The sequence below is a fragment of the Carassius gibelio genome, chromosome A8, assembly GCF_023724105.1.
Source record: "Carassius gibelio isolate Cgi1373 ecotype wild population from Czech Republic chromosome A8, carGib1.2-hapl.c, whole genome shotgun sequence".
Classification (NCBI taxonomy): Eukaryota; Metazoa; Chordata; class Actinopteri; order Cypriniformes; family Cyprinidae; genus Carassius; species Carassius gibelio.
Genome location: NC_068378.1, coordinates 7,265,705 through 7,284,426, shown reverse-complemented (window position 1 = coordinate 7,284,426; position 18,722 = coordinate 7,265,705). Strand labels below are relative to the sequence as shown.

The following is an 18,722-nucleotide window of genomic DNA, read 5'->3' as shown; positions in this document are numbered from 1 at the left end:
AGAACAGAAGAGACTGGGCATATGCCTAACTCCAGGTTCACACACTGTCTGTGATGCGCCTTTTGTCTGAGCCCATGTTAACGGATCAGAGCATTCACACTGCATTGCTGTAAAAGGTTAGAAATAAAAACGTGCGAAAATAATTAACATCTAGCACATGGACAAAAAATGTGATTGTTTATTTCTTTTCTGCAAAAATGAGATTATTGATGCCTACATTACCTGCTTTTATTGTTGGACAGCACTTTTGGGTTCTATTTGTTTGCATTTCTAACGGAATTCCTAGTAAAAATATTTAAACCCCAAAAAAACATAAATTAATTTGAATTAGAAATATTGCATTGGCAACTAGCTAAAATAAGTACTATAATTACTAAAACTAAAATAAAAATGTAAGTTAAATAGAAATATTAAACTAAAAGCTAATAATGACAAAAGCACATAACAATATATCTAAAATTTTAATGAAAACGGAAAGTATTGAAATAAATGCTAGCTCAAAATGTGAATCAGTACTATAATAATTTTATAAATAACACTCAAATAAAACTGTTTTGGAATCTGATTACATGGTATTGTTACATCTTTCTCTCTCTATCTCTGATCTAGGTGGAGCTTCATTGGGATGATGCCGTCTTTATGTTCGAATACTTTAAACCCAAGACCTTGCCAGAGTTTGACAGCTATAAGACCAGCACTGTCTCTGCTGACCTTGCCAACCTGCTTAAAAGGCTTTCTGGAATAATCCCACGTAACAATGGCCCAACGCTGTCTGTAGATGACGTGTCTGCCTATATCGAAGGAGGTGCTCTCAAGGTTTGAGCTCATTGACTTTTATCCCTTCATCTAGATCTTTTTTTATCCATTCATCTGTCAGTTAAAAGCATTTCTTCTTCTCCAAGGTGCCAGCGCTTCCGGAAGGAGCGTCCCCGGCGCCCCCTGTGGTTAACGAGCTGTACTACCTGCTAGCAGACTACCACTTCAAAAACAAAGAGCCGTCCAAAGCCATCAAGTTCTACGTGCACGACATCTGCTTGTGTCCCAACAGGTCTGTGACCGTTTTACATTTGAGGTTTCTATCATCAATGCATTCAGCTGTAGGTGACTGTTGTCTCTCCAGGTTTGACTCGTGGGCAGGCATGGCATTGGCACGTGCCAGTCGCATCCAGGACAAGCTGAACTCCAATGAGCTCAGGAGTGACGGACCCATCTGGAAAAACTCTCCGGCTGTGCTGACCTGTTTCAAACGGGCTCTGGAGATAGACGGCTCCAACCTCTCCCTGTGGATTGAGTATGGTACCATGTCCTATGCCTTGCACTCTTTCGCTTCCAGACAGCTCAAACAATGGAAACACGAACTTCCTCCTGAATTGATCAAACAGGTACTTCACTTTGTAAAGATGAAGACTCATCTGAGAGTGAGCGAGACAGGAGTGTGAATTAAACTAGAAATAAGTTTCAGGTGACTGTGTTTCAGGATTTGTGTCAGCTACTGTTTGTTTGTGTTTAAAGATGGAAGAGCGCAGAGACTCGATGTTAGAGAAGGCGTCGCAGTGTTTTCAGAGCGCCTCTCGCTGTGGCGGTGATGAGGAAGAGTGGCTCATTCACTACATGATGGGGAAGATTGCTGAGAAGCGCAAACTGCCGCCCAAAGACTACCTGCAGCTGTACAAAATGGTGATGAGTTGGCTACAGCTGGCCTGCTGGATAATCTGATTGGCTATTGAGAATGTGTGACATCCATCACTAGGGTTGTTTTCAGACCTGTAGGTTGTTTGCTTTGTTCTAAAACCAGAGCTTTATTGGTTACAAATCGCCTTTTATTTTTGGTTTGTTTAGCTTCATGTTAATTCAGGTCACCTTTACTTCTATATAGGGGTGGGCGATATCTCGATATTTGAAATATATCGAGATATTTTTTAAACACGATATGGATTTTGACATATTGTGTTTATATATATATATATATATATATATATATATATATATATTTGTGTATATATATATTTGTGTATATATATATTTGTGTATATATATATATATATATATATATATATATATATATATATATATATATATAATATTGTTTGTTTAATTCTGATTCCGCCACTTTTTTCTTTGCCTTCTCTGTGCTGTGCTCACCCCCGTTCGCTCGCCCCCCACCTCCTTGCTTTTGTCCCCCCTCCCCACGCGTGTACAGAACTAGTCTAAAAAGCAAAGTCTAAAAAACAAAAGGACAACTGGCTCCATTATATGGAGATACTTCGTTTTAAGGTGTAGGACGAACAGAAGGCAGATGTCTAACGTAGGGCCCAATGATTTCCGCGATGTAGAAAACGCGGATGGAAACATTGAATCCAGTCATAAAAACGGTATTTACAGTTTAATGCGGAATGTCACGGAATTTGTCAAATTTTTAATGAATTATCAAAAGTAGGTCATGCACTTAAATCAAATCGCGATATAGACTAATATCTGCAAATATTAACCCGGAAAAGTCTATATAAATATGAATCCTGCATGTTCTGCGTGTCTGTGTTAATGAATGGTGCAGAAGCGCGTCTTCATTCATTAAACACAAGGAAGCGTGCGTGACGCTCACGCTGATTTCAGCGTCTTTCCTCTCACTGATAAAGATGTGAACAAATGAGGAACATCTCCAGAACTGCACCGAGAGTCACTTCATGAGCATCTAACCATTTGATTTGAGTAAAACTAGCTCATCACATCATAGACTGTAGTATCACATACACAGAACTGTAAAGGTAAACCCGTCAAAATAAAAGTATTTGGCCGAAATTTATTACTATTGTTCAGCAGAATGTGCATAGCCCACTACTACTATTAAAATGAAATGAACATATTTTTTAAGGAATAATCACACAACGTTTCTTCCATGTTTTATTTTTAATAGTAAATCGCCTTTGTTTACCAAAAAATAAAGTTTGCTTAATTTTAAATAATTAAAAGATAAATAAAATAAATGTTTTATGCCTTCATTTGACAACCAGAAAAATGTAAATACACAGAATTTCTGAAGGGAAAAAATTTAACGTAAGGCTATTTTAAGAATTTTTTTAACTAATTAAGTTGTTTTATGCATTTAATTAATTACACATGCTAAAACACAGAATTATGTAACAATAAAGCATATGGTGAAAAAAAAATAAAACGTTTCATATGGCCCTAAACGTAATATTTGGCATATTTGTTTTTGCAGTAGTTTTTGGGGGGTTATTTTTCCTGTAAAGATATCGAGATATATATCGTTGCATTATATATCGTAACATTGCAGGGTTCATTCCCAGGACGAGGCTGTGTGAACAAAAGCCAGATATAATGCTGTGAAGTGATGACGCACGTTATCGCACGACTCTTTTACCGGCTGTTTTGAAGGAAGATCAAGATGGGTGGAGTTGGCTCAGTGCATAAGACACATGCCTTTGGTGTGAGAGACCTGGGTTCGAATTCACTGTGAGACACCAATGTGTCCCTGAGCAAGACAACTTAACCCCTAGTTGCTCGAGAGGCATACGACCTCCAACATAGCAATTGTAAGTCGCTTTGGATAAAAGCATCAGCTAAATGAATAAATGTAAATGTAATCAACATTCGGGACAAAAAAATATGTGCAAACTGTAATGAAGCAGAGATCAGTTTTGTTCCACACATTTTTCGCGCTGACGCCGAGATCGTTCCCCAGCTTCAGTGAAAGTATAACGTGCCTAACGTTCTCGACTCATACATTACACATCACGCCCTGATGTCACGTGTCATTACGGGTTGTGTGTGAAAACACGCACATATCCCGGGGTAATCACTGGCGGTTTGAAAGTGCAAAATCTAGCGACCCGGGAACAATTGCCGGAAAACCTTACCCAAGTATTTGACAGAATGGCAGTGTGAAAGGGGCTTTCTTTATGAAGATAATTCAAATTCTGCTGTAAAGCATCTCTTAAAGACAATAATGCCTGTTTAGTTGAGTAAGTTTATGTCCGTTCGGTTCTAAGCATACCATAATGTGTCACATGTAAAGGGTTTGTTTACATGACATTGCTTTCAACTTAAAACTGCCCTGTAGTGCAGACTTTTGGAAGTGCACATTTTTGAAAATGATACTATCATCTCCATGTTAACACAAAAACGTCATGCACGTGTGTATTACCTGTTCAATCTACAGGCATGCGTGAGTGTCTCTACAAAGTGACATTGCCATCTAGTGGTCTGGCATACATTATACATAATTTTAGCTGTTTTTCGTGGATCCGTGTGAATTAGGATTGTTTGTCGTATGTAATTGAAACTTTTCAAAAATGCTAAGGAAAAGTTTTTTTTTTCATTTTTAGTGCATTGTTATTAAGTAAATGTACCCGGAGTAAAACTGTCCTCTCATTGGTCAGAGTGCATCTCTTTATGTACTTGCTTCATCCGAACCGCTCCAGATAGGCTGCCAGAAACTTCTGCAGGCAAAGTCAGACTGATTGTTTTGACGTGGATCCGAGCACGATTGCCTTGTTTATATATGCTTAAATGATCTGAACTAAAGAAAAAACTAGCAAGGTTCCTGAACAAATGCTCTAAATCAGCCAGGTGTGAAAACTTGTGAACCGAACATGCCAACAGTTCAGTGTTACAGTTTGAGAAAGATTAGGACACTCTGACATAAGTGTACTTTTAGTCACTGCAAACTCACCTTCAGGTCTGACTCTGTTCTGGTATGAAATGCCTACTTTATTCATCGTTCAGATAGTTCCTTGTGGATAAAACTGACCACACAACAGTCAGACACGCATCTCATTACAGCCTTTGTGTCCTTCTCTCTCCAGTCTGCACACTACCTGCATGAGGAGGCAGCCAGATACCCTCGCAAAATCCACTACCACAACCCCCCTGACCTCGCCATGGAGGCCTTAGAGGTATGTAGTGGAATAGGGCTCATTTACACTGTTGTGTACGCTTCCATTCAAAAGATGGGGTTGCTGCAGTTTTGATGTTTTTAAAAGAAGAGTCTTATGCTCAAAAAGGTTGCATTTATTTGATCAAAAATACATCAAAACATTAATAATGTCAAATATTACTACAATTGGAAATTTAAAATGCTATTTTAAAATGTACTTCCTGTGATCAAAGCAGAATTTTCATCATCATTCCTCCAGTCTTCAGTGTCACATGATCCTTCAGAAATCATTCTAATATGCTGAATTGCTGATTAAGAAACATTTCTTATTATTTCCAATAATGAAAACCGTGTTGCCTAAAATTTTTCTGGATTTTTTTTTTTTTTTTTACGATTCTTTGAATAGGAAGTTCAAAATAATAGCATTTATTTGAAAAATAAATTAATATACATGTAAAAATCTTTACATTGATCAGTTTAATGCATCCTTGCTGAATAAAAGTATGAATTTCTTAAAAAAAAAAAAATCTAAAATTCTTTTTTACATTTCAATGTCTTTTCTTCACTGACCTCCAACTGTTGAACAGTAGTGTATTGCAAATGTATTGCATGTACTCCTGTACTACGAACATACAACTGAGCACGAGTTGCATTTGAATTCTTCTGGAAATATATCTCCTCTCTCATTTCCGACTGGTCAGCTGTTTTTCCGCCTGAGCGCCACCATTCTGAAGTTGCTGGAGAATGAGGAAGATGATGGTGAACAGTCTGAGCAGCAGATGAAGCTTCTGAATTATGAGGTGTTCTTCAACATGCTCGCCGAAGCTGCTGTTGGACCCTTTGCACGCGGGGAGGAGAAGACCACGTCCAAAACCAGCAGTGACAAGTATGACCACAAACCTTTTAAGCTTTAGGCTTGGAGGGGCCTCACTTTGTCAAACATAGTCTAAGATTCTGATTTCAAATTGATTACAGTTGTATGTCAGCAAACCTTTAAAAAGAGGAGGCTGCACTGCCATTGCTGATATTACACACTGTAGTCTTGCACAAGATCATGTAGAAATTAGTAGCAAGCTAAAAGTTAACCCAGCACTCATATTAGACAGACTTTGAGGCTGTTTCCTCACTTGATTTGCTTAAGTGCAGAGTTTTGAAGAAGTTATTTGTAATGAGGTTTCTGTCCCTCCATTACATCCTACACAGCTACTAGTCAATGCCCAGAAATGCAGTAAATAAATCGTTCAAGTAGTCCACATGACTCCAGAGGTTGTTTTATGAGGTGATGGCAAAGCTTTCTGTGCACAAAAATAACTCCTTTATTCAACAGTTTCTTCCCTTCCACGTTGATCTCAGATGCACTTTCACAAAAGCTGTGTTGACGTGAGAGCAGACGTTCTTTAACGATGTTAAAAGAAACCCTACATTCTTTTCGTGTTTCTGTTTTGTTAACATAATTCTCTCCTCCCAACAGGGAAAAGCTTCCGTCCGTTAACGATGAAGACTCGCGCTCCTCGGCTGGCGTGAGTACCTGTCCGGCAGCGTTGGCCAGCTCATCTGTCACATCTGTGGTGGCTCCTCCAGCTTCTTTGCCTGGCGACGGTGCGGCAGGTGCGAGTTCTCCCCCGTACGCGGTCACTCCGGTCGACCACGATTACATCAAACGTAAAAGCCTGCAGCAGAGGCACAGGCAGGGGCAGGAGCTCCAGCAGCAGCAGCAGGACGGTACAGTACCAGGGCCAGAGAATAACTCACTCACTCACTCACTCACTCACGCACGGGGAATGAGGATGATGACGCTTACAGTATTCACCACTATGAATTTGAATTATGGGCTCTGGTGTATAATAACATCTCCTCCCACCCCTCTTCTTACCATCTGCACCAGGCCTTAGAGGATCATGGGAAAATGGGCAACATTGCTTACAGTGTCTCAGCATTTTTCCCCCCGTTTCTTTATTCGCTCTGCTTTAGTTACACTTTGTCATTTCTTGCCTTCACGTAATTAGGGGTGTCCCCGACTAAGGATTTTCATAGTCGAATCGGAATTTTCAAATCTTGCCGATGTACGACTGATAGTCGAATCATATGTTTGGGGGCGGGGCAAAATACATTAACAAGACTCAAGTCAGACATGCGACAACCATAATTACCGACGCACAGGGAAAATGTGTGACCGACGCCTCGCAGATACAAAAATAATGTTTTGATTAAAATTTAATTAACATTAAACATCAGCAAAATTGAATAGTGCTTTCATTATAACATTATGTCTATAAAAGAAGTTATTAATGTTCTGTATTTTTGTTTTGAGCTGCACTCGCTGAAGATGACCAGTAGAATTAAGTATTTGATAGCAGGATTTTAATCAGTGGGATTTAACTCATTTATCTCATATAGAATACACTTTATTTATGCAACCTAAAGTTAATATTACGACTTAGAGGCTATCTGTGCAAAATGCCCCAAATGCATGAATGTGTCTGCGAGGCTCTAAATGAACTCCTTTTGTGCATGTGTTCTTCACGAACAACGTGCAGAAACAGCAACTAAACTCTAAAAATTCAAAGCATTTTATTATAATGGTGTTCTCCGGTCTCATCATAGTTATTAATATTATGCTTCTTTGTTTGTCCTGATGATGCAGTGCTTTAACAAGATAAATAATAGAGGCTATATATATATATATATATATATATATATATATATATATATATATATATATATATATATATATATATATATATATATATATATTTTTTTTTTTTTTTTTTTTGAAATCACTTGAACCCTACCTGATCGAAAAAATCAAGTCTGTGTTTTTTTTTTTGAGTCTTGGTTAAGATATAAACCCCTGCCTCCAAGGTAGTTATCTGTCTGTCACGGGTTCTGGAAAGTGAAACTTAAATCTGTAGGGGTGGTTGGATTTATTCAAGCATGTTAAAAAATATATTTAAAGCTTCTTTTTTTTTCAGATTCTTATTTTTACAGCATTATCTTATAGGCTGTATATTAACTTCTTGGGAGAAAACTGCTAGTTCTATGTGAAATCAGACATTTGAGCTCCCCCTTATAGCCAATATGGCATGATCATGACACCTCTGCGAATATTCAGCTGAGATTGGTAGTTGAATCTGGCTCCTCAAATCGAAGCATCGAATCATCTACTATTCGGGGTCACCCCTACAGGTAATGAAATCAGATTTTCAATCAGAATGGTTTACATTCATTCTTTACATTGTTTCCGCTGCTGAATTGCCTTCACATCCACCAAATTACCATCATTTTATGTGCGCTTGCCATTCCTGCACGAATTATGAATGTGCTTTGCACTTGTTCACCCAATAAATCATGTATTCTGTGTTGATCTTGTGGTGTAGGTAACCTGCTTGGCCATTTGTTACATTTTAAATGAATTAGGTCAGAAGTGGAGCAAGAGTGTAGTAGAAGCTTCTGCAGGTTTGTTTGGCTTTATTAGAATAATACATATACATTTTTTTGGCTGTAATGATGGCTTAAAGCTTCTCAGTGCTCTATATCTCTTCCTATCTTTTTGTAAATTAATCTTACAGTCTTAATATCTCATTAATTCAAGTTAGTAAGACAACTTGATATTTTTCTAGACTTGGTACATTGCTGTCTCAACTTAGTGTTGTGCTAGTTTTCTTAGGAAGTTGACAGTGTCTTATTTCAACATAAAATATTAATATTGATGCAAACATTTAACATTTATAAGTTAATTAAATGTCAGTAATGAACAGCACTGCACAAATTATAGTGATCATGAAGCAGGTCTTAAAGGGTTAGTTCACCCAGATAGCAAATTTATGTAATTAATAACTTACCCTCATGTTGTTTCAAACCCGTAAGACCTCCGTTTATCTTCGGAGCACAGTTTAAGATATTTTAGATTTAGTCCGAGAGCTCTCAGTCCCTCCATTGAAGCTGTGTGTACGGTCTACTGTCCATGTCCAGAAAGGTAAGAAAAACATCATCAAAGTAGTCCATGTGACATCAGAGGGTCAGTTAGAATTTTTTGAATACTCGCCAAGCCGAGCCAGATAACGAACAATAGACTGACTCGTTCACGAGTCAAGAACCGGTTGCATCGGTTTTCGAATCACCAGTAGTTCTTTCGGACAGTTCGATTCAATAAACCGGTTGAAGAAAACGGTTCACTGGTTCTTTTGCGCTCGTTGTAATGGCGTCATTTGCGATGATTGCCCTTGATTCAATCCTTCGGTTTACCCGCGCTCATAACACTAGCACAGAATCAGTTCAGAATCCATCACCACAAGAATCAGTTCAGTTCAGACGCTCTGTGTGTCGGTCTGCTTCACGCTGAATCACTCATGCGCAGTATCATCAGCTCCTCGGTTCACGAATCAGACGCGTCTGACAGAAACGGTTCTTCACTCGTGAACGAGTCAATCTTTTGTTCATTATCTGGCTCGGCTCGGTGTTCATCTTCAGTTCTCTCTTCACAGCAGTTCAGTCAGTGTACTGTTTGAGTACATGAATTACTCCGGGATATTGGTTTGTTTGAACTCAGAGGGAGTGTCAGCCACATTTTTTAAAAGTTAACATCTTAAGTCATTTGTGGATTAATGCGTATTAGAGATGCGAACAGTTTAATACGATTCAGTTCAATTGGTGAACTGAATGATTCGTTTGTGAACCGGATATCCAGACTGCTTTCATTTGAACTATCTCTCACAACAGACACGGAAGAGAAGTCAATGCTGAATAAAGTTGTCGTTTTTGCCATTTTTGGACCAAAATGTATTTTCGAAGCTTCAAAAAATTCCAATGAACCCTCTGATGTCACATGGACTACTTTGAAGATGTTTTTCTTATCTTTCTGGACATGGACAGTAGACCATACACACAACTTCAATGGAGGGACTGAGAGCTCTCGGACTAAATCTAATATATCTTAAACTCTGTTATGAAGATAAAAAGAGGTCTTATGGGTTTGAAACAACATGAGGGTGAGTCATTAATGACATTTGCTATCTGGGTGAACTAACCCTTTAATTCCATCCCTAACGTGTACATTACAGTGGACACACAATATACAACACCCCATCAGTTATATTCAGTTATACTGCCACCTGTTTGCATAGTTGTGCAACTCAGAGAACAACTTTTATGTCAAGTTAATGAAATAATTAAGTTGTGATGAGAAAAAAACACAAGAAAATGTAAGTCGTGATCACAAAATAATTTATGACGATCAAGTCATGATCATGAAAAAAAAAAAAATCCATGGCCTCTTTGGACTTTCGTAGTTTACTTTGTCAGCTTTCAGCCTTCCTATACTGTGGTAACTTGTGGTATCGGTTTTCAGGTTAGCCATGCTTTTGAGAGGTCCAGCATAACAAAAATATGATTTCAAAATAATGTAAACACAATTTCAGTGAGAAGTCATTCATTTTCAATTCACATGGGATATTTGAGTTTCAGATGTTTTTTGTAGTAGTTTGAAAGGAGGCATAGCTGTGGCCTGTTTTGATGAAACCGTGTCAGATGGTGCTGTTGGCCTAGTTGCTGGAGTCAGTCTCAGCTTGGTGTGTTCATTTCATACAGTTCTTAGATTACGTCACTTCAGTCTTTAGGTGGTTTGTCAGGGGCTAAACTTCTGCTCAGCTCTTATGTTGTGTTCATCACAGTTTAGGCTAAATGTAGCATGTCTTACATGACTATCAATGGGCATTGTTTTGTTTTTTATATGTATAATGTAGCTATGTAAGTCATGTATTTAAAGGGGATTTCTTTATTCTTTTTTAAAGTAAAAAATAAGCAATGGAGACTCATCAACTCACCCAACAGATTTAGCTGTAAACAGGATTACCCAGCTTGAAGAAACAGAAATAAAAAAAGAGACTCAAATTTCGCATTAATTTAAATCACAAGAAATGTTTAATTTATTACACACACATACACAAAAAAATATCCTGTTTCATTTAAAGTTACTTTATCTTATTTGGGAGTCACCAATATTTCTGGGTCAGTAACAATAATTGTTTGTTTTGAGAGATACCAATAATTTTACTTGAGTAGTTTACCACTTTTAATTAAAGTGTAAAAAGCTAATTTGATTAAAAACAGCCACGTGAAATGAGTATTGCTTTGAAACTTTCTTTATCTGCATAGACAGTGTGACCAACTCTTTAACTGTGAATTTTTTTATTTAATTCACAATTTATTAAATATGATCATTTATTCAAAACATAAAAATCGTATAGATGTGTCGTATATAGTAGAAAAGGTCTCAGTCAGTAGAATTTGAAAAAAAAAATATGCAGGCTTTCAAACATGGTGCGATCTTTAATTGCTAATGAAATATAATATTGTTTATTTTAAACCGAAACAAGAACACGCTTCATGTGTGAGCAGCTCTCTCTAAGAGATCTACTGTTTTTCTTTTCTTTCTTTTTTTGTTTAATTTATTAGCGGTATTTACTTTCTCTGTGTCAATAATCAATTTTTATTTTCTCAGTTATCTGTAAAGTGCAGCATATGACTTGCTAATGGTTTGAAGTGGTAATGGTCCTGGATGCTTTATGTAAGATAGAGCGCTCATGGCGAAAGTGGCTGACAAAACAATGAAACCGTGCAAGAACACACTTCATGAATGGGCAACCCTTTTTTTTCTTCAGTTTCCAGTTATCTGTGAATAATATATCCCATTAAATAATACATTACTAATAATATACAGTGCAGCTCTGATTGCTTTCATGTTTTTTGTTTAGTTAATCACTTTTTGTGGCTGGCCTCATGTCATTGCCTCACTGAAACCACGACAGCTTCTTGCAGATTTGAAGTCTGATTTTTAAAGGTGAACATTGTGACATGTTGCCCATGTTCCTCAGTTGCTCCCATGGCCTGCTTTGGTCTCCCTGTCTCCCTGCTGCCTCCTGCCTGCTCCCTCTCTGCCTGCCTCTGACCTGCTTCCCACCTGCTGCTTCTTAATGGATGCATGATGGGTCAGCTCCCTGATTCAACAAAGACTTCCCACAATGCACTCTGCACTGCTCTGTGTGCAAACCCACTTCTGACCAACGTGTCTGCCGTGGCTCACATGTGCAAGGGAGATTGTTCTTGTGGGTTGTTCTGAATAATGTGGGTTGGTAAAGACAGCTTTTTCCGCAAATGTTGGTGAGTGGATGAGTTTAGTTTCTTTATCAGCTGATACAGCAGTTCAAGACCTGATGAATTCACTCTCCTGTATGATTGATGATTTTTAAAGGCCCCAATATACTCGCAGTGAAGTTCTTTTTGTTATTTCGATCTCAACTCCGCTGGGAACGGCATATAAATGAATATGTAAATATGTGCGTTTTCCTGTCGGTTAGAAAATAGACAATTAATTGGAGATTTGCATGTCAGTGAAGGCGGAGCTTGCAAACTCCCAAAATGAACTGACCAATGAAATTGGCTTTGGCTTAATTTTGTTTAAATTGCTGTTAACAACAATCTTTGATTTCGCTTGAAGTATATCGGGGCCTTAATATGTCAATGTCACAAACACATGCAGGTCTTATTTCACCTCAGAATCAAAAGAAAAGATATTCTAAACATAGAAGATGATGCCTGGTTTTGCTTCGAGGCATCATTTTCAACACAATTAAGGACAATTTTCTCCCAAAATGTGGTGAAATATGACTCAGAAATAACCTCTAAAAGCTGCCTATTTCTCAGCACAACAGATAATGAAAGATCTCCTCTATTCACACTACAGCGGTTCACAGAATATATAACTGTATGACTTCTCTCCAGGTTCTGAAACATGTTCTAAACTGACTTTCCTCTACAGCTGACTTCTCACGTGACCATGACTACTGCCTGTGTTTCTCTGCTTTGCGGCCAGGATCTGTGTATGGTACAGACGCCCTTCCTCGCACAACCGATAGTACGAAACTACTGGCTCGCCTGTCATTCCTCAAAAGCAGAGCGTAACTTCCCCAATTCATTAGATAAAGAGTTAAGTTACCCAAATTACAAACTTTTTTTTCAGTATTTTCCTTTCAATTGTAAAGTTGAGGTCACAGTTACCATTATTCGGTTTTTATTAGCAATTTTTTTTGCAAGCTAAATCCAGTAAATTCAGTAGAAATCCACGAGAATGGCAATTTAGCATGCTATATTCATCGGTAGACTATAAACAACCATTTTATCCAGCAAAATTTTGCTAAAGTGAGAGCAACTTCACCCTTTAGCTTAGGTTATGTAGCTAACCTGCTGAAATATGGCACGTTCGATGAATTTCACAGAGAACGTGCAATTAAACACTTTTTACATTTTAGTTTGTCTACATTAGAAAAGCATTTATTGCTTAAAAGCGGTTTCATAATGAAGTTGTTTCTTCTTTTTTTCTTTAATGATCTTACTGTTGAGCTCTATTATTGGTCTTCATTCTGTTGATTATTTCAATTCTCAGCCTTTATAACGGACACTACATTGGAATAACAATAACTGTAATGGAATTATAGTTTGGTTGTATGCTCTGCTTTTGAGGAAAGTGACCCCAATATTCACTGTTCTAATATTTGCTGTGGGTCACATCAAAGATTATTATGCAGTAACACTTGACCTTTGCACAACAAAAGCCATTTTCTTCTCACTCTTACTTTGTTGATGATTTCTCCCCTCAGTCGGATCAGTCTTTTCTGCACCCGGTCCCGTCTAGACCTTCTTTGTGTCTTTAAACATACTCTTTGAGCTCCTGTTGAAATCTGTAGCAGAACAACTAATGGGCCTCCTAGAAGTGTTGGCCTATAGCTGCTAATGCGCTCTGCAGGAGGCTGCAATTTTGCGCTGACACCGTGCCATTTTCCCCTTCCTTCACACTGAGTGTGCGGGTGTGGTGGAGGGGAGGGGGTGTTCCACCGCACTCTGTTGTGTCATGGAGGTGATGGTGTGTGCTAATGAATTTCTACCCTCTGTGCCAAATGCTGACACTCCCAGCATGCTCAGGGGCCTTTTTGCTTGTCTGTGGGCAGCACAAGAAGAATTACATCAACTTTCTTTTCTGGGCTTATATTTTCAAGTGCTTTGCTCTACCTCAGGAGCAGGCTGGTTCGACACCGCATTGAAACATGCGCTCTGTAACCTCTGACCTCAGACCTGGATCAAAACCAATGCACCTGTTTAAGAAATAGTTCACTCAAAAGAATTATCTTCCTTCATTAATTACTCGCCTTAATGACCTTTCAAACCTGAATATGCATAAGTGCAAATCAGGTATGAGAATTATGGTCAAAGGAAATATCAGCAATGAAAAACTAGTTACATTTTAGTATTTTCCTCACACAAATCAGAAGAGTTGGAATATGAGTCATAAGTCACAATTTCAGTGTAGGTAGAAGCAAAACATTTAAGAGCCTATGGGTTTGGGTGAGGGTGAGTAATATGTTTTTTTGGCTTAATAGAGTGCTTCAGTGATAAGATGTTTTTTTTTTTTTTCTCTGCAAACCCGAATAGGATTTTTCAATTGGCTTTTGGATTATTGCAGAAAATAAGCTCAGAGACCAACAAAAGTTTGATTCTTACACCTTTTGTTCACAAAAAATGGAAAATTACATCAATGGCGAGGAAGCGTCATCTCATTAATAACAGAAAATCCGGTCAGAGGTGGGGAAAGTTGAAATGTACAAGTTGGAAAGTGTGAGTTCAAATAGTTTGCAAGATTGTGATAATAAACAGAACATGGCAGTTAAAACAGACTAATGAATAGATGTTTACCTGTTCGATTTAATGTTAAAGAAAGCATTTGTAGTCCCACTTATTTCAAGACACGTAATATCTTTAAAAATAAAATCACAAGTGGGATGTTACTGATGTATTTTATGTAATTGAAAAACATGGACATATCGTGGGTTTTGTGTTAAATACAGACCTTATTTCAGGCATTTAACCAAAAATTCACTGACTTTCTGACTGGTTTCCGTGACTTAGGACTCTTGCAGCACTTTAATGCTGTTTCTTTATTTTGTAGAAAATGATAGCAAAAGTTCTCAGGTAAATAATTCAGATTTCTCTTTCTCCATGTTAAAATCCAAAACAAGCCTGCCTGCTCTTCAGGAATAGCTGCATTTGTAAATCTGTCAATCCAGCAGTTGTTTCCAGCCTTGTTTCCATTAGAAGTTATCACACAATTCATCTGGGGATCTGTGTTGATTTGTGGATTGTGCAAATTGGGCTACTCTGAAACAATAAATGAATAAAAGGTCTTTTTTAATTACGTGATTATTTACAAAGGACAGAGGAGGACACTCTTGTTGAATGAGTGTAATTGTGTGGTATATTTTTTCCCCTAAATCAGAGCAAAGTCAGGACAGCGTTGCTGGTATGTCGGACTCCAGCTCCTTGCAGGACGTCTTCATGGATGCCACCAGCTCACAGGACAGCAGCCACAAGGTGGATCCTGGGAAGTGTAGTATCTTTCCGGAAGAATCAAGTGCCACTGGAAAAGAGAAACCGGCCACAGCAGAGGATGCAGGTATTGATGCCAGTTCTTCTAAACGTGATTTTTTTAATTAATTTCTAACCCAGCTACAAAAACAGTATTTACTGTATTTGCGGGAGCAAATACTTTGAATTATTGTTCTTGTGTCTGTGGAGCTCAGGAGTGACTCTCCAACTGGTTAACACATGGTTACAATCATAATAATTATAATAATGATAAAGGTGGCTGACAACGGATTAACCAGGAAATACTTAATGGTTATCCAGCACATCTCCCATCATTTTCTCATTATTGTTAAAAAATCAAATGATATTTGCTTAATTGTGGTAAAATGTATATAGCATTTAGTATTGATATTTAACATATTTTGTAAACACTCACCAACCCCAGACTTTTGTACAGTAGTATAAAAATATTTTAATTTGTTTTTTGTGCGAAATTATTGAATAACTCTAAAAATAAATAAATGTAAAATTATCTTATTTGTCTTGAAAATTTTAGCTAAAAACACCAATTCTCACTAACTATTTACTACTGCTCCAAATTATTTCGGCTTATTAACAGTAAGTAAGGTTATTGTTGTTGAATCACAATAAAAGGCCACTCTAAACTGTGCAGTTTTACTGTATTGGGGGTCCGGGGGTGGGGGTGTTGGTGGGGTGTATGGGTTGGGCTCTGAAAACCATTCAGTATCTGGTGTGACCACCATTTGCCTCATACAGTGGAACACAGTTGATCAGGACATTGATTGTGGTCTGTGGAATGTTGGTCCACTCCCAGAACTGGGATGTTTTCAGCTTCCAGGACTTGTGTAGAGATTCTTGCAACATGGGGCCGTGCATTATCATGCTGCAACATGATGAATGGCACAACAATGAGCCTCAGGATCTCGTCACTGTATCTCTGTCCATTCCCCACCGCCACCATGGGCCACTTGATCCACAACATTGACATCAGCAAACCGCTCACCCACACGATGCCATACACGCTGTCTGCCATCTGCCCTGTACAGTGAAAACTGGGATTCATCTGTGAAGAGAACACCTCTCCAAAGTGACAGATGCCATCGAATGTGAGCATTTTCCCTCTCAAGTCTTCCCTGATACAGTTTCTGACAGTTTGTGGAGAAATTATTTGGTTATGCAAGCCGATTGTTGCAGCAGCTGTCTGGGTGTCTGGGCTCAGATAATCTTGGAGGTGACGATGCTGGATGTGGAGGTCCTGGGCTGGTATTGGTTACACGTGGTCTGCAGTTATTTGGCTGGTTGGATGTACTGCCAGATTCTCTGAAATGAAGCCTTTGGAAGAGAGTCATGGCCAACAGCTCAGGTGGACATTCCTGCAGTCAGCATGCCAATTGCACGCTCCCTCAAAACTTGCAACATCTGTGACATTGTGCTGTGTCACAAAACTGCACATTTTAGAGTGGCCTTTTATTGTCACCAGTTTAAGGCACACCTGTGCAATAATCATACTGTCTAATCAGCATCTTGATATGACACACACCTGTGAGGTGGATGGATTATCTCCGCAAAGGAGAAGTGTTCACTAAAGCCTGGCTCACACTTCAGGATTTTTAGCCCCGATTTCACCCTCCTGAGAATCTGAGCAAACATCTTGTCGAGCACCTCGATCTGTCCCGATGTTTGGCGCAGATTATCTGGTAATGTGAAGCGTACACTGGAAGAATCTTGCAACTCCAGATCTGCTCGCACACAAATCGGGGCAGCCCCGATTAATATCAAACATGTTTGATTTAAATCGGGATGATGATATCTATATGATCACATCAGTATTTCACAGCCAATGCGCAAAATTGCAACTGTCTGTATATGTCAAAAAAGCATCACAACCGTAAGGAGAAAGAGAAACGCTGGAGTGAAATGGCCTGTTTAGAATGCATCGGTTGAGTACAGAAAGCTACTAGCACGCTAGCTAACATACGTAAACATGAATATCAGTGATGATCTGCTGCGTGAGATCAAGTGAGGCTCTCCCTCTGACATGATAATCTTAATGATATCTTGTAGTGTGTGATACGCCATGATGTTCAAATCTTGTAGTGTGTGCATGTTTAACATGTGAGGGAAGATATTCTGCAAAGATTCTCCTTATGTATGTGCTGCAACCAGATTTCAAAATTGGTTATGATTTTACAACTCCTTTAGTGTGATCTGGCTTTGCACAGATTTAGATAGATTTGTGAACAATATTTGAGAGAAATAGGCCTTTTGTGTAGAAAAGAGTTCAGCTCATGAAAAATGGGGGCAAAAACAAAAGTGTTGCATTTATCATTTTGTTCAGTGTAATTTGAATGATAGTATGCAACTAGTTTAAAGTTAGAACTGGTCCTTAAAATAAAGTGTTACCAAAATGTCTTAGCATTTTCTTTTGATATTGGATTGAAATATTGAAATTCAGCCAATATCTGTCTTGCCAGAATCACAAAACACAGTTGATTATCATTTACTCTGTTGCTTTTTACAATCAATATCTCTGGCATCTTAAAATCCCACAGGCCCCTTGGAGGACAAGAACATGGATATCAGCTCTGCCACACTATCTCAAGAATCTTCAGTCACACAAGAGTCTTCAGATACCACCTTATCCATCACCTCCCCTGAGGCCTCCGTCCCCAAAACCCCTACCACAGACACCCCGACCCAAGCTCTACCTCTGCCACTGCACACCTCCCAACCACACAGACCTCAACCCCAGACCAGCTCCTCCAGTGAGGGAAAGCGTAGGCCAGAGCCGCCGCCTCCTCTGGAAGTGATAGAGTTGCCTAAGTGTCTGCCGCCGGGATGGAGAGAGCAGAGGAAAACACTAGTGGATGTGTGTGTGAGGTCTCTCTTCCTGTGTCTGGGTCGCTACCCGCAACACTACAAGAGTCTCTATCGTCTGGCTCACCTGTACTCCTACAGCAGGACACACAAGGTGCGCATAAACACACAGACACGTGCACACACACACACACACACCTTGTACACACACGTCACAGTGTATCATTTCTGCACCACTGAAATACAGGAATGCAAACTGGCTTGTGATCTGAGACAAATGAAGTAGAGATCTTTTTTGTTGTTGTTTGAACTGTTTAAAAAAAAATTGGTGTTTAAGTTACTCTGGTAATGTAATTAAATTACTGATTACTAGTTATGTTTTCTGTACATCCATGAAATTTGCATGAAAAAGTAAGATTTGTGTTGCCTAGCCACAACATCCCAGCATAAACATATAATACGTTATAATAAAAACATTCAAATAAAATTATAATGTTATAACATCATATTTTAAAGTACATAAATCAAAACTGTAAAATATTTTAGAGAAGGTTTTTTTCCCAGTTAATGTCAT

The 18,722-nt window shown here is 38.6% G+C and overlaps 1 protein-coding gene across 8 annotated transcripts in view; it reads left to right on the top strand.

The window, feature by feature from the left end:
* LOC128018290 (calcineurin-binding protein cabin-1-like) overlaps window positions 1-18,722 on the top strand; it is an 86,855-nt gene that overhangs the window by 20,056 nt on the left and 48,077 nt on the right. For 3 of the 8 annotated variants that reach the window (XM_052603718.1, XM_052603719.1, XM_052603717.1), the window contains exons 21-30: window positions 610-816; window positions 903-1,048; window positions 1,121-1,382; window positions 1,513-1,677; window positions 4,827-4,916; window positions 5,599-5,783; window positions 6,369-6,619; window positions 12,714-12,809; window positions 15,222-15,398; window positions 17,884-18,302. In XM_052603718.1, coding sequence (XP_052459678.1) covers window positions 610-816; window positions 903-1,048; window positions 1,121-1,382; window positions 1,513-1,677; window positions 4,827-4,916; window positions 5,599-5,783; window positions 6,369-6,619; window positions 12,714-12,809; window positions 15,222-15,398; window positions 17,884-18,302 — 1,998 coding nt within the window. The remainder of the gene's footprint in view (window positions 1-609; window positions 817-902; window positions 1,049-1,120; window positions 1,383-1,512; window positions 1,678-4,826; window positions 4,917-5,598; window positions 5,784-6,368; window positions 6,620-12,713; window positions 12,810-15,221; window positions 15,399-17,883; window positions 18,303-18,722) is intronic. The other 5 variants (XM_052603720.1, XM_052603724.1, XM_052603723.1 and 2 more) reach the window with 5 other exon arrangements.